The 24,029-nt window shown below is 35.1% G+C and overlaps 1 protein-coding gene across 1 annotated transcript in view; it reads right to left on the bottom strand.

Annotated features, from left to right (window-relative positions):
* Nucleotides 1-24,029, bottom strand: part of MTHFD1 (methylenetetrahydrofolate dehydrogenase, cyclohydrolase and formyltetrahydrofolate synthetase 1) — a 75,687-nt gene that overhangs the window by 8,093 nt on the left and 43,565 nt on the right. Inside the window, exons 12-24 of the mRNA XM_031952703.1 lie at nt 23,757-23,893; nt 22,075-22,121; nt 21,260-21,367; nt 21,035-21,109; nt 19,533-19,635; nt 17,802-17,878; nt 16,879-17,019; nt 12,378-12,446; nt 11,654-11,765; nt 11,402-11,541; nt 7,350-7,391; nt 5,416-5,516; nt 3,765-3,942 (exon numbers count right to left, since the gene is read on the bottom strand). Coding sequence (XP_031808563.1) covers nt 3,765-3,942; nt 5,416-5,516; nt 7,350-7,391; nt 11,402-11,541; nt 11,654-11,765; nt 12,378-12,446; nt 16,879-17,019; nt 17,802-17,878; nt 19,533-19,635; nt 21,035-21,109; nt 21,260-21,367; nt 22,075-22,121; nt 23,757-23,893 — 1,330 coding nt within the window. The remainder of the gene's footprint in view (nt 1-3,764; nt 3,943-5,415; nt 5,517-7,349; nt 7,392-11,401; nt 11,542-11,653; nt 11,766-12,377; nt 12,447-16,878; nt 17,020-17,801; nt 17,879-19,532; nt 19,636-21,034; nt 21,110-21,259; nt 21,368-22,074; nt 22,122-23,756; nt 23,894-24,029) is intronic.

Below are 24,029 nucleotides of genomic sequence, written 5' to 3'. Positions count from 1 at the left end.
CAACAAAAAAACCCAATCCCCTAACAACTCTCCCCCCCCAAACAAACAAACGAAACGAATTCACTTCCCAAGAGCTCCTTTGTTTCCCCTCTTCCTTCTCTCATATCACTCAGAGGCCTTTGGATACTATTTCCTTCTTCATCCCCATCTCACATAGAGGGGGCTTGGCTCCTTGCCAAGACAAACCTTAAAAACAATTCTATTGCTTTTCATCTTCTCCTACATTATCTACACCCAATTATTTATCTTCAACCTTTCACACCATACCCTGGCTTCTGCCCTCACCCATCAGCCTGAGCCCCAACCTCCAAACTTGCATTTCCAGTTGCCTCCTGATAACCTCAAAACGAGATGTCTCACAGTCGTCTTAAATTCATCATGCACAAAACTGAACTTACCTTACCCTGAGACACTTCTACCTTCTTCTGACTGGGCAGGGCCCACCTTCTCAGCCACCCAAGTTCACAACCCAGCTGTCATCCTAGACTCCTCATTCTTCCTTAGTTCTCCCCTCCCCCCCAAACCCAATCTCTTGCCAAGACCTGTTGATTTTACCTTTGTAACATTGTTTGCATAGGCCCTATGTAGGTGACTAGGTCACCTAGATGACTTATGACTACAGAAAATGCAAAACTTCCTTGAAGAAAGGAAGGAACAAAAGAAATTCCAACTATCTGTGGGAAAACTTTAATGTAACCCTGGGCCATCCTGGGACTGCGCCTTCTTCATTCTGTTTTTATATATAATCCACCCACCCAATTAACCCTACCTATTGCTAACCAAGCTGGTATGAACCCCTGTCTTTGATATCCTTTCAAAGGGAATGGTATCCTAAAGTTGGTATAATTAGGGCATCTCCTTCTTTCCCAAGACATTGCCACCACCTAGACTCCATTGCAGCAGGCTTCAACTTGGTCTTACCTCCTCCAGTCAAAAGGATCTTCTTAAAATGCAGATCTGACCATGTCACTCTTCTTACCCCCATCATTCAATTAAACCCTATTGATTCTCTAGGATTTGATCTAAGGATCAAATATAAAATCTTCTGTTTGGCATTCAAAGCCATTCATAACCCGACCCCTTCTTTCTCCAATTTTCTCATGACTTAATTTCATTCTCAAATTTTGTGATTAAGTGACACATGGGCCTCCTTCCTGTTTCTTCTACAAGACATTTCCAATCGGTTGACTCTAGGCATCTTTTCCCTGGATGCCCTTTCCTTTCCCTTCATCCCCCCCACCCCCACCCTCCATGAATTCTTCTCCTCCCTATCTATCTTCCAGCTTTCTTCAAGTCCCAGCTAAAATCCCAGTGCGCTCTCTGAGATAATGATTTTACCTTTATACCAGTACTCGGCATAGTTCCTGATATACAACAGGAGCTTAATAAATATTGGTTGATTTCATTTGATCTAGAATTTGTTCTTCTGATATGCCATTCTCACAGCTTTAGTTCACTTCTATGAAAATTATGCCCAAACCTTACTGTAAGTCTTGAGAGCTAGTCCACAGCTGCCTGACTGATTAACCTGGTATTTCAAGCTTACCATATCCCAAACTAAATTTATTTTCTCTATAAACCTTGATCCTCCTCCTTCTGCTTCATGAAATCTTCCTAATTGCCCAGGAAAGAGATATCAGTTATTTTCAACTCCTTCCTCCTCATCTCCCACATTTAATTAGTCACTAAATTCCTGTTAATTTCATCTCTGCCATGCCTCTCAAATGAATCTCATTTTCATTCACATGGTTACTACCCTAATTTAGGTCTTTATTTCTTCTCAACTAGTTTTTTGCAGTAGCCTTTTAGTCTCTACCCACCACTTTAATCCATACACACTAGTCCCTGAGAAGATCTTTCCAAAGAATAGTTCTGATCCTATTGCTTTGCTGATTAAAGAAAATAGAAACAAAACCACACAAAACTGTAAATAAAATCTCACGTTCTTTTCCTGAATGCCACACTTTCTATAATCTGACTATAATCTACAATTTTGACTTTATTTTCTATGTCTTTGTAGGATTATAAATTAGCCTTAGTTCACTTCACATCTAGTTCACTTCCCTTATGTTACATGGAAACATACAGGGATTAACTATCTTGTCCATGGTCTTTGGGGGAACTAGGGCTCGAATCCAGTTTTTCTGACTCAAAATCCAATGCCCTTTTCCAGTACACCAAAATGGCTTCTAGAATAAAATTTTTCTGTTTAGCTTTTAAAATTCTATACAATCTGATTTCAATCTACTTTTCCAGCCTCACTGGACATTATTCTTCACTCCTGTCCTTTTTGATCTAGCCAAAATGCCCCCTTTCTCTGTTCCTCACTCCATTATTTGTCTCGGTGGTTTTGACCAGACTATGCTTCATGCCTGGTATGCTCTCCCTCCTCACTGCCATCTCATAAGTGTACTTCTTTTCCTTAAAGACATAAACCAGACCCCAACTATCTTCTGAAAATGGTGTCCCTCCCAAACTATCTTGTGTTTAACTCTCTTGTCTATATGCATGCATATATGTATATATGTATACATTTCATATTTATACTGTATATATTTTGGAATGTACTTGTGGTGTCCTCCATTAGAATGCAAGCTTACTCTAAGTAGTGTTTCTTTCCTCCTTTGTACGTATATCCTTAGATACAGAAATTAAAACAGATGAGTCTCATGGTAATAACTCTACAAAGGCTAAAGGTATGTCATAAAACTGTAATTTAATGAAGGCATTTCTGTAAGAAATGGTAGTTTAGTGAAGTATGGTGAAAACAAGAAGAGATGCAGATATCCATGGAGGATTAAGGAAAAAAATCAGTTAACTGAAGGTTGAGAGGCTAATGGATTCTTCTATTCCCTTTACCCTATCACCACATTCATATAACTGTATTATCAGTTACTATTCTCTTGACTAACTGAGGTTTCTTGACACATAAGATATTATTGTAGACAAATTTAAAAAATAAGAGAATTTCTCAATGTTCAACATGGTTTCTTTCAACAAAATGTTCTACACAAATATCATACTTCAAAGTCCATGGTATAGAAAATGAATACTACAACCATCAACAAAAACCTAAATAAAAGATCCGAGCATAATTAAAACATCATTCTTATGTTCTAAACCAAGTTGCTTGTTTTATATCCAGTAATATTCTGAAAGAACCAGAATACAGGATTGAAAACAAAATAAACTGCTATGTGAATTAACCTTATTACAGAGTTTATGCTACAAGAACATGGTTGCTGAGCCTGAGCAAATTTAATTTAACACTAATGTCAAAAGTGATCAAATTCTGTAGAAACAATTCTATTCTGAACCTGAGAGTTTCACTGAACTCTTGAGATACAGAATAATTAGAAGGTGAACTGAAAAGTACACAATTCCTTTTCATGTTAGGGTGGTGGTAAAAAAAGGTTTTCTATTCTTTAAGTTGCCTCTATTTGGGCACTCATTCTGCCTGTATGTATGGCAATATTAGGAACAAATATCTTACTAAGTGCAAAAGATTGAGCTCTAAATTTAACTCTCAATGTGAGGACCCTTGCTCCAATGGACTATGTGAATAGCAGAATGCTGTTCAGTAGCACAACTGATTCCCCAGACTGACCTGCTGTATCACTATTCTAGTAGCAGGAATGGAGAGGATTTGATCCATAGTAATTAAATTCTTATGAGATGATTAAAGTAGCCAAGTGAGGACACAGAGAGTAGCAGAATGCCCAGGACAGAAGGCAATCAGATAGTCACAAAAAGACCTCCCTTACCTGCACATCATAGAGAAACTGGAAGTGACTTGGTGCCTGGGAGGCTCTCTGGACTGCATGAGCGAGGGCAATGGCTCCCTTCCCCCCTTCTGCCCAGTGAGTGCACTTCACAGCATCAAAGGCTCCAGCTTCCTTAGCCAGACGGACAACCAGCTCCACTTCTGCTTCAGTATCAGTCCTGTAAAGACAGCACTCAATATTGCCAAATAGTCTCCACATTAAGATAGGTCTAAGGTAGTCTTTATGCAGGCTAGACTCCTTGAGGGTAGAGACAGGCTCTTTTTTTTACTTCTATTTGTATTCCCAGTGCTTGGCATAGTGCCTGGCATATAGTAAGTTCTTTATAAATGCTTGTTGACTGACTATTAGATGTAAATTATTAAAAGGGTTTAACTGCTACTAAATATAGTAAAGAGCTATGACACAGACCTGAAGATGACAAAAGCCAAATATCTTCTGTGAAATATAATGACAAACTCAAAAGTCATATGATCCTACAGCAGATCTAGTGCTGTCAAAACCCTGTGGTACTAGGCATGTCAGCATTTGAATATCCATTTAAAGACTGAATTGGGGACTGACGGTTAGGTAATAACACAGGAGCATCACTCCTTCCCCTACATCAGTAATACAAAGGAACCTCTACCTAAGAGTTTTAGCTAAGACAATAGACTTCATCTTTTCCATTCAGTGGGAGTTGTTTAGCTCTGCAGAGAAGTTCTGTATAATTCCAATCAAAACAAACAAACGAACAAAAAGGAAAAGCATTCCTGGAACCTGGTGACAGGAACACTCAGACAGAAACATAATTGTAAACGTAATTAATCTACAACACTGGCAAATCTGCACAGATAGGTTGTTCATTCCTATCTAAGCACTAAGATCAGGATTTCTACATCCATGGTTTCTTTCTTTTGTATTTGGGCAGATATCACATCTAACCCTGTGGCAAAATAAGAAATTGTTATGGTGAAAACATTCTGATAATCCCAATATGACTGGAGGCAAGATATATCAAGCTTCCTGAGAAGGCATGTTCCATTACCCAATTTTCTGACTCTGACAAAAATATTCGTACCCAACAAAGGCAGTCAGGTCCTTCTAGGAAAGGTCACATCCAACAAAACTTCCAGTGAGAATATCCCCCCCAAACACCCTCATAACTAAACCAACAACAAGAACTCACACTTTAGTGCTTTAAAGTTTACAAAGTACGTACCTTACAACAACTTTGTGAAATAGTTAATTTATCACCAGTATCACTTTGTATTCATACAAATAACTCAATTACATTTCAGAGCAACTTTGATTTTTGCTTCTTTTAGTTTTTTAAATCTGGGTTTCCACTTGTTAACTAAGCTGCGAGTGCAGGGGCAATTCACAGGCCAGATCCGATTATCAGGAGTTTTAGTTTGCTTTAGTTTGATCTTTAGCAATCTGACAATATCTGGTTCCTAGAAGGCTCACTATGTTTATGCCAAACTTAGTGTGAACATTGGCTTAGCCTACTGTAGCTCATTCTTGAGCTCAAGAAAATCATTAGCCTCATCCTCCCTGGTAGCTGGGATTTCGGTTATGTGCCAACACACCTGGCAATCATCTCCTATCTGCAACTTCTCTTTCTTGAATGCACTTACTTGTATGTACTTACTTGAATGCATTGACAGCCACTACTACTGGAATACCAAATGTCCTGGCATTTTGAATTTGTTTGCCCAAGTTGCAAAAGCCCTTTCCCAACAATTCCAGGTTCTGTAAAAGTTAAAGAGTGAAAAATGTTTTATGAAGGCAAAAAAAAAATACAACAGAACTGCCTTCTTCAAAAGTGCCTCATTGTACATAATGTACATTGTATATCTCAGAAACAAAGCAAGTTGCTCTGATGACCAGCAATGAAATTAACAGGTCCAGTCACAACCAAAGTCCTTTATTCTTAGTTTCAACTGGTCTCAGCATTTTGGGATCAATTTAACATGTTCATTATAAGTAAAAAATCAAACTTTCCTTGAGGAGTTTCCTTGAAACTCCTGAATATATGGTTTTTTGTTGTTCAGTTGTATCTGACTCTTCATTATTCCATTTGGGGTTTTCTTTGCAAAGATACTGAAATGGTTTGTTTTTCCTTTACCAGCTCATTTTATGGATGTAGAAATTTTAATAGAATTAAGTGACTAGACAGCTAATAAGTGTCTTGAGGCTAGATTTGACTCATGAAAACGAATCTTTCTAATTCCAGGCTCAGTTACTTAGCTGCTCATATAGATATTTACTACCACCATTTAAATTTTTTAAAAAACTAGCTTACATTACAAACACACACACGTTTACAAATAAATTAGACCAGAAACAGAGCAGTTATAATACTTGGATTCCTGAAGAAATTTTAAGTACGTTCACCCTTAAATGAATGTTCACCTCAGATCCCTCAGGATGACCTGCATAATAGTAATACAGCCTGACCCTGACAGAAAATTTATCTGGCAAATTTACATACCTTGGTTCTATTTCTGAGGAGTGCTGTTCATATTAATGAAAACAATTTAAAAGGAAGAAAAAAAGTCAATTTTTGTTTAGAATATTTCTTCCCCTAAATATATAAGCACTCAGTTTGCCAAGATTGACTGAGGATGAAGGTTTAAGTGTACAGTTTTACTAATGAGAACAAAAACTGAAGTGGCTAGGTTGGTCATTCTAAGTGAGGAAACAAATCTGTGGAGAGGCAAGAAGTCATATTTATCTCCTACACTTCAAATTTACAAAATAATCATAAAAGGCAAATTTGAGCTAGTAAGATTGACCCAAGGTTGCAACAGATTTTCAGTGGCCTATTTCCAATGTTTCAAATGGAGTAGGGATACAAAACTGAGTAGTTAAGATGACTGCAAAAACTCACTAGAATGCAAAGAATTGAAGATCTGAGACAGCAGAAGACTCTGCCTCCTCAAACAAACTACTTCTAAGCAAACAGTTCAGTTTGCTTCTGGAAAAAGCAAGAGACAAGTGGATAACACAAAAATGAACTATATTCAGGTTTGTGCTTTGAAGGGTTAGGGGAAACTCTATTTCTTGTTAATTTACATGGAAATAATTAATCATGAACATAAATGGATTTCTTAAAACATGTCTTTTTTGTGTATTTTCTGTTCAAATCTTGTTCACTCATTTCAAGCACATCTAACTCTATGACTCCATTTGGGGTTTTCTTGGCAAAGATACTGGAGGGGTTTGCCATTTCCTTCTCCTTTCTATTTTATAGATGAGGAACTAGAGTAAGCAGGGTTATGATTTGCCCAGTCACACAGCTAGTAAGTGTCTGAACCCAAATTTGAACTTGGGTCTTCCATTGTACTACCAATATCCACATTTTTATGGTATTTTATGCCTTTCCTTGCAAAGTGCTTTGTGAGATTAAGAATGCAATTATAACCATTTTACAGATAGATAAACTGAGATTCAGAAATGCAGAACAATATGCCCGCAATTCTGTATCTAGTATCAGAGCTGGGGTTTGGATTTGAACCATCTGGCCTAAAATCTAGGGGTTTTTCAGAAAATAGTCAGTCTAGGATTCAAACTCAAAATTACCTCTTCTGTGTAATCCTTTGGTAGAGGCATTCCTGCAGTGACCTGGATGGGGGGAGGGGAAAGAGGGAGAGAAAGAGAAACGAACTATCAGTAAATTGAAGCACTTTCCACAATTAACTTTATTTTAGCTTTTCTTTTTTCTCCTTTCTGCCAAGGCCACATATTTCTCTATCCACAATATTTGACTACTTTTCACAGTTATTTGGCACTTATTTTAAATGTTTCCCCATGATACGATGGTGCCCTGAATTCTAGTATAAACCTAAAAACTATGTTTAGAGAGACAAATCATCAAAGGGGTCTGTCAATGGGCAACTCATGTTTTGGCCACATCAATTCAAAAAGAAAATCTAAGGAAAAGAGAAGTTGTGGCAGGAACACATATGCCACTGAAATTAGAGGTGGAACGTACTGAAAAGTGTAAATAGATAACAACAGCTATTTGTTGAGCAGCTCTTATGTTTTAGGCACCAAGCTAGAACTTCGGGGAACACAAGGCAGTAAATGATGAGATCTAGGCTGTGAAACACATGCAACCTAGCTGAGAAGACAAAGACATACCTTCACGAAGAATCACACAACATGACAATAGAAAGGGCATTACTTGTATGTTCACAAGGGTGAAATCAATGGGCTAGTTTAAGGAAACTATCACAGAAAAAGTGGAAAGGGAAAGTTATATAAAACTTGGACTGACAGAAGAACATGATTCAAGGCAGGAAAAACTGCATAAATTAGAGGTGATATGATCTGAGTGGAATTGAGGGCTGCAGTGGAGAGAGGAATGGAAAAATGATCAGAGAAGAAAATTGTGGGTCTTACTGGCACACAGAGACCTTGAGTTCCATGCTAAAGAGTTTATGCTTTCCTCTGTGAACAACATATTCTTTATCTTTCCAACCATATTAAGCTGAGAACACAGAAAAACAAATGGAGGTAGCTTGACATTTCCTGATATGTATATCAGTACTGATACAAATATGTCAGTTGCTTGAACTAAACCAAAAATTAGCATGTGTTCATGCTAATAAATATAAATTTAAAAAAAATGCAAGAATCAATGGAATAGTAACAAGATGTCTTGTCTATAGACACCTCCAATCAAAGATTAAGGTTCCCAAACCAAATGATCAAAATGCTCATTTTCTTGATAGAATAAATTATCTTTTACCACAAACAGCTGTCAACATTCATCATCCATCAAGATATCATTACTTTGTTTCCTTTGGATTTTAATTATTTTAGTATATAAAAAGTATCATCTGGTTGTAGTCTCTTAAAACTTTGTCTTGTACTGTCTTGTCAAATTAACAAGTCAATAAGCATTTATTAAATCTATACCATGTGCTAAGCAGTGGGTATACAAAGAAAGGCAAAAATCAGACCTTGCTCTCAAAAAGTTTTTAGTCTAATGAGAAAGACAATATACAAACAAAACAACAACACATATAGAGAAGATAAATTGGAGATAATGAGAGGGAAAGCACTAATATTAAAGGAGAACAATAAAACCTTCTTGTAGAAAATAAGATTTTTGCTGGAATTTGAAGTAAACCAGGAAGCTAAAACAAAAACAAAAACAAAAACAAAAACAAAAACAAAATTCAGGAAGGAGAAAATTACAGACATGGAGGACAGCTAACAAAAATGTCACAAGATGGGGTTTTTGTTGACATTGCTGGTTGACATTTTGTTGACAAAAATGTTGACATTTTTATTTGTGTCTGACTCTACATAACCCTATTTGGAATTTTTTTGGCAAAGATAATATTCTTATCTTTTTTTCTATTGTTTTCTATTTTTGTTACCAGTTCATTTCATAGATGATAAAACTGAGGCAAACAAGGTTAAGTAACTTGACCAGGGTCACACAACTAGTATATATTTGAGGTCAAATTTGAACTCCAAAAGAAGTCTTCCTGACTCCAGGACCAGTGCTCTATCCACTGCATTACCTTGCTACCAAGATGAAGTATTTTATGTGAAAACAGCAAAAAAGTCAGTATTACTGGATTGCAGATAATATAGTATGTAAGAATATAAGGAATAAGAACACTAGAAGGTAGGAGGAGACTAGATTGTATGTGGTTTTATAACCAGAAGATTTTTGATCTTGGAGGTTAAAAAGAACCACTCGTTTCCTGAGTAGTTTCTGTAGAGGGCTGAAACTCTTGAGTTGATACACTGAGATCGGTTCCAGCACTTGAGGCTAACTACCGATTAGACAATACTCTATGGGCATGTGCTTGGGGAATGGCCCTTCCCACTATCCTGTGCTGGCTCGATAATTGGTGTATACAGAGAATTGTAGGAGGGACTAGGGGGTGGAGTAAGACTAGTCAGGGTCACTCTCTGGGCGGGAGATGAAGGAAGGTTGAGGAGATTCTGCTTCCATCCAATTCAATCCTACTCCTAAAGACCAAGAATAAAGATTAAGGACTTTTGCTTATCCTGACTCTGGCTGATTCTAAGGTATCCAGGGTGCTAACTCAGTCATCACAAGTTTCCTTTCACTTGTATGTGGATGGAGGGTGGGGATGAGAGCAGCAATGGCAATCATACTTAAGTCTTTTGGACAATCAATGAGACATTGATGAACTGGAGTAAGGAGAGACTTGAGGCAGGAAGACTTTTATTCTGTTATAAGAATACGTTATAAAAGTTAACTTTCACATAGTAGATGTTTAAAAAGCACAATGACTTACAGATTGATTTAAAGGTAAAACAAGTACCAGAGAAATGAAAGTTAAATGTTCATCTACAGTACACACAAACGTGTGCAGAATTTCATGTATGAAGGACTTAGGAACAATTTTTTTAAAGCCTCAATCTACTGCTTTATTAAGTTGTACTATCAAGCAATTTGAATTCTAACATACAAAATGAACTAGAAATCCTGCAACATAATAGCCTAGTTAAGAAGAAAGTTAGGATAGACATAAAAATCATAGATTTACAATCATGGAGATCACCCAATCTAACTTTCATTTGATAGAAGAGAAAACCAAGACCTTGAGAGGAGGAGTGATTTGTCCAAGATGACACAAATAGTAAGTAGCAAGAGAAAGGAATCAAAACCAAGCCCTTTAATACAAAGTCCAATCATTTTCAAGTATTTGAAGGGATTAACATTTTTTCTGGTTAGTCCCAGAAGGCAGAAATATAACCATAGAAAAACTTCCTAACTATGAATAAGTTTTCTTAAAAGGAAGCCTCCTCCTTCAGTGGAGATTTCCAAGCCAGTGTCGCATGACTTACTTGTTAGTTATTGTAGAGGGTCTTCTCTTTTCACATAGGGGTGGGGCTATATGGTCTCTGAGGTCCCTTCCAACTCTGAAATTCTGTGAACTCTCTCTTTAAGCTGGGGTAGGCAACTTGTAGCACAGATGTCTTCAATGATTGTTACACTGCCATTCCCCAGCATGTCTGTCTGTCTCTCTTGCTAAACCTTCTTATTTCTTCTTCCTCACCTGGATCTTAGGTCTGCTAGTGATAGTGGTACCTCTCAGCTATTGAGAAAATGGAATCAAGGAGAATAGCCTGGGCATAAATGAGGAGTTTCTGATTTATTGTAAATCTAATTTATTAATTTATTAAGGGTACCAAAGCACTTAGGCTGGAGAAGATTCAGAAAGATAAGCCTAGGAATCTTTTCTAGGAAAGTGGTGTATGAAATCAGATTTAAATACCATTATCATAACCACTTCTGAGGACATCCAAATTGAGTCAGTGAGATTTTCTGGTTAACATGAAATTTTGTACTATGAAAAGGTAATTTTTTTTTTTTTTTTTTTTTTGTTGTCATTTCTGTCCTTTTATTCATCTGAAAACAAGATTCTATTTATGGTCAAAGCTGTTTTTCTATGTTCACTTGTTTAGTTTGTACCAATTCTAAACACACAAGTTCTCTCACTGCTTTATCTTATAATGATGCTAAGTATAGTGGTGCTCCACTTGCAGTGATTATTAGCAAAACACTCTTCATATAGTATACACCAAGTGCTCAAAGAATGTCCTATTGTTATTAAATTTCACTGAGTCTCACTACTTACTGTGGAGCCTCCTCCATGCATTTTGAGAGCTCTAATAGTGGCAACAAGTACCACCACATGAGGACGGAGACCAGAATATCGACATTTGATGTTAAAAAACTTTTCCATTCCAATGTCTGCTCCAAATCCTGCTTCAGTCACTGCAAAAAAGCAAAAGAAAACTCAACTTTTTCCTACTGTTGCTTAGTTTATAATAAACTCAAAAGTGAGGTGACTTACCTTTTCTATTCTGAAAATTAAACAGACTCTTACCTACAAATCCTTCAGGGCCAACAAGCTTCAGGGCAATCCTGTCAGCTATGATTGAGGAATTTCCATGCGCAATATTGGCAAATGGTCCAGCATGAACAAACACTGGGGTCCCCTATGGAAATTAGGGTATAACAATGAGATATACCTCTAATCCATAATTGTGAGAGGAAAAACTGGATTACAACTGACCCAGTTTAAAGCCCTGCTGCTGGGCAACCAGGAGCAAGTCATGAGATTTCTCTAGGACTGCCTATTAATCTTTAAAAGAAAGGACTGGACAACATATTATTTAGAGGTTTAAAGCCCCAACTAATTGTAAATGAGAACTAGGGAGAGTTGTTGAGTTTCAATGGCAATTATTTAGTACTACCTTTTTAAATCAAGGTTTTACTGTCAAACTAATAAAAAAGAAATGTGGGATGTCAATAGAATGTAACTCGTCGAAGGAGGGGACTTTTTCATTTTTGTCTTCATATCCCCAGTGTCTAGCACAGTTGTTGCACAAAGCTGGTTCTTAATAGATATTTGCCAAATTGGTTTTTATTTTGTGGATTGTGAAAAATTTGAGAAAATAGAGAATACATGCAAATCAGTAGTGGGTGGGGGAGCGGAAGGAGAATATGCTATATTCTAGTGGAATCTCTCAATAGACAATATTTGTCTATTTCTCACAGGGTTCATTCTATGCTAAAGCCATATGATGATTAAAAACTGTCAAGCTCACCTCTAACGTCTGCATGAGATTGGGCTTGACTGCATCTTTCATCAGCACTGTCAAAGCACCACTCACTCCCTATAAGCACAAAGATAAATTATGAATTTTTAGAAACTTCTGTCTTTCAAAAAACATTAACATATTTAGGTAAGTTCAAGTAAATCCCACCTTTTAAAAGTTAACCTTGATATGTGAAGTTACCTTTGTTCTCTTAATAAGAAAGCCAAGTTCTTAGACAAAAATAACATTTAAGTACACTTTTGGAAAAGCCATCTATCCTTGAGAAATGAACCTTAGGAAGCAAGGGTGATCAATAAGCATACCTATAGGTGTGGAATTGTTTTCGCATTGGTTTGAAAAGTAGTTAATTTCTGCTTTCTCTACTAAATGTCTGCTTTGATATCAAATCACAACATGGAAGTGACTCTGGGATTCTCCAAGAGTCATAATCATTGGATTGTAATACCCTTGCAAAACATGCAAGATCACCACAAAGAAAACTGCCAAATATGTGCTGTAACAAAAACTAGAGGGACTGAAAGAATTTTCATCATTTTTATTATTGTAATGTAAAAATAAAAGCTATCTACAAAATAAACAAAACACAACACAACATAATTTGCTGAGACCCACCAGATTAAATCAATATATACTTTAATGTTCATTTAATTCAGTGCAAAGGTAGGCACAGAGAAAGAGGTTTCAATATTAAGAAATTAATATACAAATGAATTATAGTTACAAAATATTAGAACAGAAGAAATTACCTTTCATGGCTTTGGTTACAGGAAAGAATTCCTAACCAAGCAAAAGTCAGATCACAAAATAATGTTTATAACAAACTATTTTGCAACATCTTCTAGATAAGAGAATTGAAGAATATAAGTAGTGTTATCTCCTAAAAGAAGCAGTAGAAGGAAAAACAAGTTTATAGAAACCTTGTGAGAGACCCAATGTTGCCAAATCATCCTGTGAGTATTTAAGGACTAAACTGGGAGATTAACAAAGATGGGGGGAAGAAATCTGAAAGATCTAAATGCCAGTGAAGCCCCCACATTTGAATTCAGTATTACATTCACTGAAGAACTAAGTAAAGTAAAAAATGTATTAGTAAAAACGAGTAAGTAAAAAAATGTATTAAAAAAAAAAAAACAGGTGGGAAAGAGACAAGACAAGCATCTGGAAAAGACCAATATATATATAGATGTCCCATTTTCTTGCCAAAGCTAATCTCTACACAGGTCACTGATGTCATCTTCTCCAGACTTCTCCAGCATATTTCAACTTCAATCATGCCCTCTCTTCCTCATCTTCCACTCCTCTCTAGGTACTTGTTATTTCACTACTCTCTTCAAATATATCAAAGTTTTTTCATCCTTATAAAACTGTCATTAGCTCTATGATTTCCTCTAAGTTATATTTTCCTTTTTTTTGTCCTCCCATTTTCAGGCAAATCCTAAAGAAAACTCAGATTCCTCTATCTTTTGCCATCTGGTTTCTGCCTCATCACAACCGATACTGCTCATTCTACACTTACCAATGATCTCTTAGGTACCAAATCTGAAGGTTCTTGATCCTCATCCTTCTTGAACTCTTTGCTGAATGCAACACTTTAACCAGCTCCCTCCTTTCTTTTGGATACTATCTGGGCTTTTGTGACACTCTCCTCTTCCTTATCTGTTCCTTCCCAGTCTTATTTGCTAGTTTGTCTCTATATTGTGTCCCCTATAACTGGGAACACCTCCATACTTCTTCCAAGGCCTCTAATCATAGCTATCTCTATGATTTCCCAGTGACCACATCAGTGAAACTAATTTAATAGTTATCTCTTCCAATCACTCACAAGGACCTGCCAGCCCCAGTCTTTCCATTAATTTCTAATCTGTACCAATTAACCACTGGATATTTTAAGTGGAATGAATGTTACAGGAGTATGTGCACAACAGAGCTTATTATCCTTTTTTCCAAACCCTTCCTTTCTCTGTCAAAAAAAAATCCCTCCAGGTTTCCAGATTCATTAACCCAAAATCTATCTTCCATCCCTGCTGTACATGACTCTCTGTCTTATACTCTGTAGTCCAGTCAAACTGGCCTCTCTGTTCCTTACCTATAGCTCCTTTGCACTGGCTGTTCCTCATGCTTGGAATATATTCTCTCCTCAATTCTTTCTCATAAAATCCTGATATTCCTTCAAGAAGCTCAAGTATCACTTTCTTGAATCTTCTCAATTGCTAGTGCCTTCCTTTCCCAAACTACTTTGTATTTTACAATTTTATATTTAGATAACATAAATATTTACGAACAAAAATATTTAAATAATCTATTGTGAGGACCAAGTTAGCACCCTGGATACCTTAGAATCAACTGGAGTCAGGATAAGCAAAAGTCCTTGGTCGTTATTCTTGGTCTTCAGGGGTAGAAATGAAGGGGATGGACACAGGATCTCCACCACCAAAGTTCCCCTGGATTGTCTTACTCCAACTCCTAGTCCCTCCTACAATTCTCTGTATACACCAAACGATTGAGCCAGCACAGAATAGTGGGAAGGGCCATCTTCCAAGCATATCTAATAGAGTATTATCCAATAAGTAATTAGCCTTAAGTGCTTGGTTGTCCAAGTGCACCTACTCAGAGCTTCAGCCCTTTATAATCTTTACACACTTGTCAAAATATTAAAAATATTTTCATTCTTTATATACTTATATATGTCTCCTCCATTAGAATGTAAATTCCTGGTGAACAAGGACTATTTAATTTACTCTATTTGTATTTCTGGTACCTAGTCAAGGTTTGGCACTCAGTAGGGTCTTTTAATAAATACTAGTTGATTAGTTGTGGCTGAGGATATCCAGGGCAATTTTCACACTGAAAGATTCCTTATGGGCAATAAAGCTTTCCATTTACCAATGACATTGTGCTGACTATAAAGAACTCATAAAAAGATTCATAATCATTTTAAAGGAAAAGCCTAATTATACAGATAAAAAAAACCCAATGGGTGGAGAAAACCTATTGTTCATTTTCACTTATACCTGGTACCTATATCTATCTCTTACTAAATATTGTGAAACTAAGATTGGCCTACTTTTTTTTCCTCTAAAGGAAGAACTTATTGTCCCAATATGTAAAGGTTTATTGGCTTCTGGAACAACCATGAAAAGTGAGAACAGTTTATAACTAGACAGAGCTCAGAGAGCTGGTGTGTCCACGCATGTATCTATGATACAGCCTGATGATTGACAAAGAAGAGGGCCGAGAATTTTTGAATTATATAAGAGGAAAAGAGTGGCTTCTATTACATTTTGGAAATGATCTTATGCTTTTAATGAACCCAGTTTCAGCCCAAAACACAACTCTCTTTTTAATGCCAAGAAATATCCCATGATATCATATGCCTCCAAGTTATGGCATCATAGATGTGTCTTCAAAGATATAAAATTTCAGATTACCCAAAAAGCAGCAAATTACTAATGAATAACTGTATACCAGTAGTAGAGTAAAAGAAGCCTGTCACAAAGACGTAGGGACACAAAAAAAAAGACAGGACGGTCATGCAGTGAAGGATGGACAATATGTTGCTGGTATTAGTACTCATGTCATGATAAGGGATCTAAAGGAAGAGCCACAGCATACTGAGGGACATTTGTCAAGGTTTTATCAGAAGACACAGACAAAAATCACTCAGGAGTCTCATCCTCAGGAGTCCTCATCAAATTTGGGATTCCCTTCAACAGTATGGATTGCAACTGTCTCAAGTTGCAATCCATACTGTTGAAGGGAATCCCAAATTTGATAAGATCATAGATCCATCAAAATACCAATCAATTCTAAAGATATTTACAGAACTTGTCAGAATGGGAAAATAAAAACTTTTAAAACTTCCTTTTCTCTAAATCCATTATAATCATTTCTTAATTATTACTGTCTGGTCTCTATATAATTTTTATTATCTTGGGCTTAAACAATCTACAAGGGATATATCACTTTTCCACTTGACTTTAGCACATTGTTAAATACAGAATACACAAACCCTGAGGATCTCAAAAATATGACGATTAATAATTAGTTAGTATATCTGTTTTCTTACTAATCATTTATGCCAAAGTTCCTAATGCCACCATCAAAATGTCAATGGCAAAAACTAAATCCCCTAAGAATTAAATTGTTAGCTTTCAACAAAAATTTTTTTTCTTCTCATCATTTATCAAAATATCTCAGTTGAAGTAAATGGGACCCACCGAAAGCTGAAAAAGAATCTAAAATCCAGAGAGAATCCCATTCCTTGTTTTCCTAGAATGATGAACTCAGGCAAGTCAGGTAACAGCACTGAGGCTTAGTAACTTCACCTGCAGCAAAACGACCTACAGTTTCCATCTTACAGTCATTACTAGTACATAAATGAAATAATATAAACATGTGTTGTGAAAAAAAGTGAAATACATTTGACAAATGGAATGTATCAAAATAGACAAAATCTTTTAGGACTTTAAGAATTTAAAATGGGCCTTACCAAATCTTCTGTACTGATCGGCTCTCCTTTCTTGCTACTTGCCACCACCATCTTGCCCAGTCTCTCTCTCATATCTTCCAGACTACTGGTAAGTGCCAAAACTGCCATGATTTCACTAGCCACAGAAATGTCAAATTGAGTCTATTGGAGATAGAAATAATGATTTAGGGGGGAGAAAAAAGCCAACTATATGCAGGTAAAGAGTCAACAACAAAAACAAGATGACTCTCCAGTTCTCTGGCCCAAGCAACAGAGATTGTATTTCTAGAGGATTCTTATCAAAAGGAACTATTGGTGGAATGATACCATGATGACAGCATGGAAAAGAAGATCAAAAACAAAAAACACACAAACAACTGCATGAAAATTAAGTTTTGGAATTTTAAATGAAATGACTGGTACCAATAAAGTGAATATTAAAACCTAGAGTAAATAATTATTCTAGCTCTTTTAAAATATTGTATTAATTCTAAAATTATATTACTTTGGGAGGGGGAAGGGGGAAGCATACTAGTAATCTGTGAAGTTATTACTTCCCTAAAATAGAGACCCACATAGGGAGCTGTTTCATTGAAGGACAGTGTTCACTCAATTAAAAGTCCTGAAGCTCTCTAATTTGATAGAATATACAACTAATTTTTATAAGTTAGTTAGAACCAATTGACATGCAAAGATATTCACTTGAGATTATCCATCTTCACGCAAATATTCTGGGAAAAACTTTTCAGGTGGCAAATGGAAATTCATGCAAAAGCTGTCAGAGCTCTCTGCCACACACACCTACTCACTTTCATTTTAAAAGGGAGAAGGCAAAAGAAGCATTTGTTAAAACAGGGGTAGGTATGAGGTGGGGGAGGGGACAGAAGGAAAAGAGGACTTCATATAAGTGCTTTACTTTAAGAAAAAAAGAAAAATAAAATCACCATTCGTGTGTGTCCTTTTTCAGTAGGTGATTGACCAATTGTGATTTTCCTCAGAAATCTGTCGTTGGTATCTAACACTACCAAAGTAAGTGAAGACACAAAAAAAGTAATATTTTAAAAATCAAATATAAGAGTTATATCTGAGAAACCATTTAAACTTTATGACCAAACAATGAATAATATTCAATCAATAATTTATGGCCTATTGAGAACACAATAGAACATGGAATAAGAAATCAGAAATATTTAACATTAATAAAATCAAAATGCTAAGGAAGGTGGTATACTATGTTTCATTCAGCTCACAAGAATTAAAACCAGAGCCCCCTAAAAATAATTATTTTTATTAAATATTTCACAGAAAATGGATTCCATTCATACCCTCAAATATATCACATTTAATGAAAAACTGAGATTAGCTAACTTTTTTTTCCAAAGTAAAAGATTATTTTGCTAATTTATAATGGTTGTTGATGATGAAAAGTTATACAGGTTATAAACTGGGCAAAAATAAATGCATTATGGAATGAATTGATTAGGAATAAGTAATTGGAGTTCTCATGACCATAATTTGAATAATACATCCTATGAAGATATGGAGTTTATCAATACATCTGGTCAGATTTGGGTAAAAAAAGAAATTTTCTGTATTTTTGAACTTTAGTACTCTCCTAATTAAACATAGTTAGCAATGGAACTAGTAAGCACTATCATATCTTCAAATCTTCACTTTCTCTTTATACCTCTAAGTTAGGACAAAATGTATGAATTACATATAAAGGAGAAAAATGAAGTGAATGGGAAATAAAATTTTAAAAGTAATCTTTAGACTATTCCTTGATGACTCACTGTGCCATCTGTTCTAAGTTATTCTAGTGGAGAATTGAAAACTATCCAATATTGTTTCTAACATTAAAATAATCACATTGTCATTACCAAGAAGTAGTTACCAGGCCAACTATAATAAGTCAATGATTTTGGCTTAAGTTTGCAAAAAGTAATGACTAAAAGAAAATTTTCCCCAATAGATAAATGTAAACGGGATGTGGAAGTGAAAGAGGAGGATGTGGAAAGGGACACTGGCTAATGTGTCAAACAAAATTTTAGGTCATGCATGATAGTTTTGCATAAAAGATTAGGGATATATGGAGAAGTCAGGCAACTTACTATATAATTGGCATATTTTGCATTCATTCACTGAGTTACTAAGGAACTAGGATTTGCAACTTGAAGTCTACTTCATAGTTTGTGGTAATACATTTGAATAAAATGAGATAAAAATGCTTAGGCAAGCTGAGACAACAATTAAAATAAAATTGCTTATACTAAATTTAAGTTCTGAGAAAAACCTCTGCTTTGTCACATCTTGCCAGTCCTTCTTTTCTAAATGAACTATAAAAACAATCTATATGCCATTTTAAAACAGAAAATCAAAAACTGGTGGACAATTATCTTACATTCATGTATGAAATTTCTCCTGGAAACCCTCATTCAATTCATATAGAACATTTAGAATTTAAGAATACTTAATCATTCAAGCAAAATATTTCTTGATTACAGCTGATTAACAAGGACAAGACTACATATATCACTTTAGAGGCTATTTGAGGCTAGCAGTATTAATGCTGGCTGCTACTCACACAAAGAAGGAACATCTTAAATGTGCACACATTCACTTTTCTTGGTTTAAATGGAAACAATAAAAACTAGACTGGTCCATCATTCTGATACCTCTTTGCCAAGTTATGGTTTCTGGATCAATATCCAATCTCACGAATCTATTTATTTCTTCATCTGTTAAGGTGCCAGGGTCATCTTTCTCAATTCCTAGTCTCTGAGTAAGTGAGAAGAAAAAAAAAAAATCTTTTTTTCCTTGGGAAATAAGTACTTTTCAAGTAAAGTTAAGAGATAGAAGCAACATTTCTATATCATTTCAAGATAAGCCACTGGAATTATGCTGAACTTTAGGAGATCAGTTCTGCTTACTAGACCAGATTGTTAACATCAGTTGAGAAACACAACCTATTTTTGAAACAGAAATTTCATTCTTGGTCAAACTCCATAAATCTTCATATTACTGGTCATTATACATTTGCCTCTATTACTTTAGAATTCATTCCTGTCCCCCATTCTCATCCCCTTTGTGACTCTTTTCTAAAACATTCAATAAACAAAATTTAGTTATGAGGCACTTAACATTCCAGAAAAGCATGGCTCCACATTCCTCTCCCACCTGCACATACACAAACCCCATTCATCCAAAGCTCCAAACATGAACATAAAGAATAGGCAATTTTGCCAAGTTTTTTAATGGGGCAGGGATCATTTCAACAAAACAATATAACTATTGCACAATATGTTGCCTCCTTTCTCATAACTACAAGGACCTAATAAGTATACCTGTTTGTTCTCAAAAAACATGAAGAATTTATTCTCCTTTGCTCCAATTCTGTGGCAGATAAGAACTAAGCTTTCTTAGGCAAGCTTTTCTTAGTAAGCTTACTTATGCCATATTTTTTTGGCCCACAATATCTAAAAAGTAAATTTCACCTATCTTTAGTCTTTCACATAGGAACCTCATGAATTTTTCTGCTGACATGACAATATTCCTATTAAGTCCCTCAATTAGGAAGGAGCATTCATTCAAACACCTTGTGTGGCTCTAGGGCTTACTATTTGTGCAATCTTGTGCAGTCATTTACTATCCTTAGGAGTGACTAGAGTTCCTGTTATCTAAAATGAGAGAAAATCTGGACTTGATGGCCTCTGGTATTTCTTTTAGCTCTAGGGCTTAAGAGACCTAGGTGTAGGTCCTAACTACAACTTGATGCATAATCTTAGGTATTACACTTAATTTTTTTGTGCCTCAGTTTCTATTTTTGTAAAACTGAATACCTACCATAATACATGGTTGTGAAAGCTAATAAGAATAATGAAAAAAGTCAAAGGTTCTCTTAAAGTGTAAAAGCATTATTATCCTTAGTGTATATAATTTCCTTTTAGTTAGGTTATTCACAGATCATTAATATTTTATCTGAGATCTGGCTGTTTGAAATTTGTGGTTGAAATCATTAATAGTCTGTATCAATTCTTACTAAAGCACCATTTAAATAAAATGAGGTCTTTATAACTCCAGTTCTAAACTGACTCAATAAGAGACTACTAGCAGCTTCACTTCCTTTTCTTACTTCCAATAGAATTCTTTCAAATCACACAAAAAAATGAAAACTTACCCTCAGCCTACGGACTTGAATATCTGAAAATTTCCTCACTCCACTAACTGAGGGCACCAAGCGATTAAAGAGAGCCTTGAAAAAGAAAAAGAAATAGAACCTTTGAAGACATTATTTTATTCCTATTATCATCATTACCAAGAGCTACATAAACAATACTTCAAAATGCAGGTGATCTTTAGTTTTATTGGAAAACAGTTTTATTTCCTAAATATTCTACTGTACCTTATCTGTCTGTGTCAGTTCGTGGAATATACGGGCATCAATAGCAGCAGCAACCAAGTTATTAGCTGCAGTAATGGCATGGATGTCACCAGTGAGATGGAGGTTGAACTACCAAAAAAAAAATATTTTTTCATATCAGTTTTCTAACTTCCCAGCATTTTTATAATATTCAGATTGTGGCAAATGAACCAACTACTACGCTAAAGCCAGCAGAAAAGTAACATAGATTATTGGGAAAGTATTGAGAAAGTATTCCATAGAACTTGTGAAAATAAAAAATTAATCAATAATCTACTCACATAAAGAACCCTCTCAAATATGGTCATTTCTTAAATAATGTGATCCAGAACCCAGAAAAGATACAGTTAGAGTAAACTATAGAGCCATTTAAAATACTCCAGTGTATTTGTCTTTCATATTCCATAGGTGAATAATAAAATTTTGTTGTTAGCATTTCACTGTGTAGATATATTTTAGCACAACTCATGTATATTTATGAACTAGCTCACTCTTTGTTTGAGTCACATTTTAAAATCCTGAGCACTGATATCTTCTCACATTTATAAATTCTTTCTCAATTTCATATTCCAGAATATTCACTAGCTTAGAAACTTTTAAAAATTAATGTTAAAACAAAAGACATGCTTAATATTAAAGGCCATGCATGTGAATGAAGTAAGTTTGCCAACAAGTTGACAAATTAAAAAGGTTCTACTTTCAGGATGTTTTGCAAATTGCTCACATACTAACAAAAAGAGAGAACCTGTGAAATAAAAAAGATCCAGCTTGAGAAAACCAAGAAAAATGTGAATTACCTCTTCCATTGGAACAACCTGAGAATAGCCCCCTCCTGCAGCTCCACCTAGAAGTCAGGTCAAAAACAAAATAATCTAATCAGTAGTTATATTGAAATTTCTCTGCAAAAATCTGAAAAAAATGAATATTCTATCATTAATTAAGATACCTGATTATGTATTTTTTGTAATGATTTTGACAAATCTATTCATGATTATGCCTGCTTTCAATTTATGGAATGTTAATATTTTATAATATAATATATAAATATAAAATTAAAGTTCTTTATATATAAAAAAAATAATAATAAGATCATTAGCACTGGAATTATATTCCCCAATGGCACAAATTTTGAGAAACATTATATAAGACTAAATCAAAAGATCAAGCATTCACAGTTCCTTAACCAATTTGGTCCCCAGTTTCAACTGTAAAATGAGTATTTTGGAGTACATGTTCTCCAAGGTCCCTTTTTAAGATGCCAACATTCTTTAATTAGATTACAAAGCAGAACTTCCATACTGATATTAGAAATGCATAAACAAAAAGAAAACAACTCTCTAAATATGTTGACTTGGGTTAGAAGAAATGTTTCATGAAATGTTACTATTGCTATGATTTTAGTTGGATCCAAAGGCCTTTCAATTATAACCAATGGATCAGTAAGAAAGGCAAAACTACTCTGATACACTAAGGATTTAGTCTAAGAAGGTATATTTGAATCGGGGCAGTTAATGATTATTGAAAAGGTAATAAATGGGACTGAGAAATCAAATAGGAAGTTGTGTGCAAGCAGAGTTAGAAAGAGACCAGTTTTTTTTTTTTTTAAGTTGTATTAGTTAATACTTTAGAAAGTTTAAGATGAGGTAAATGCAGAATTGCAAAGTAAACAAACTAATAAAAAATATTTAAGATATGAAGCTAATAAGAACACTGAATAGTGTTAGCAAGAACTACTATATTAAAGAGATTCATATAAGCAAGGGTGAAATTAAATTAGTAATTATTGGGAATTATATTAGAAGTCAACTACAAGCTCAAAGTAAAAGGTTTCTGCTCTTAATAATTAAAAGTATGTAGTAGTTTTGTTGAGAGAAATTTTTAAGAGAAGGGTGCAAATCTTGATTGGGGTTCATTTTCATTTACTAGAGAGAAGTAACAACTGACCACGACAGAAGAATAATGGATTTGGTAGTGGGGACTACAGTTCAAATGCTGATTCTGACACTTCTACTATATGACCATAGTCAAATATCTGAATCTCCATTTCCTTATCTTTAAATGGAGAAAATAATTCTATTTATCTCACAAAAGTGCTATTAGGAAAGTACTTTGTAACATTTCAGAAGCACTACATTAATATTACATATATGACAATATGATATCTATGTAATATGTTTATAAAATTGAATATAATTTGTCTTTGAGCAATAAGTTAGCACTTCCTATAAACAAAATCCCAGAGTATTCTGTTGTAATACTGACCACAACAGAAGGCAAGGAGTAAGACTGCTCCTGGTTAATATCTGATAAGAATCCTCATTCAAACTGCAGTTGGAGCAGAAAAGAACTGGGATTTCTAAAACCATAAGAAAATGTCTGGCCTACCCAGAATCTAAAGATTGTACTGCAGGGAACAAAAATCCAATCAAATGAAATGAGAAGGTCCCCAGTGACCACAGGATCAAAGATCAATGAATACCTTTTATTCCAAAGGTTGGGCCCTGAGATGGTTGTCGAACACAAGCAAAAACATTCTGATGAAGATGTGCTCCCAGAGCTTGAACCAGCCCTATTGTGGTTGTACTCTTTCCTTCTCCCAAAGGTGTAGGGGTTATTCTTCAACATAAAAATGAAACAAGAAAAAGGAAAAAAAAAAAAAAAACCAGAAACAAAATAACTTATTTACAGTACTTGAATTTCATTCAATCTTTTGCTAAAACTTTAGTAACTGTTGTGGGACAAAAGACAAAAA

This window comes from Sarcophilus harrisii, chromosome 2 (genome assembly GCF_902635505.1).
Source record: "Sarcophilus harrisii chromosome 2, mSarHar1.11, whole genome shotgun sequence".
NCBI lineage: Eukaryota > Metazoa > Chordata > Mammalia > Dasyuromorphia > Dasyuridae > Sarcophilus > Sarcophilus harrisii.
Note: the sequence above shows the minus strand (reverse complement) of the source record. Positions and strands in the feature narration are given on the sequence as shown.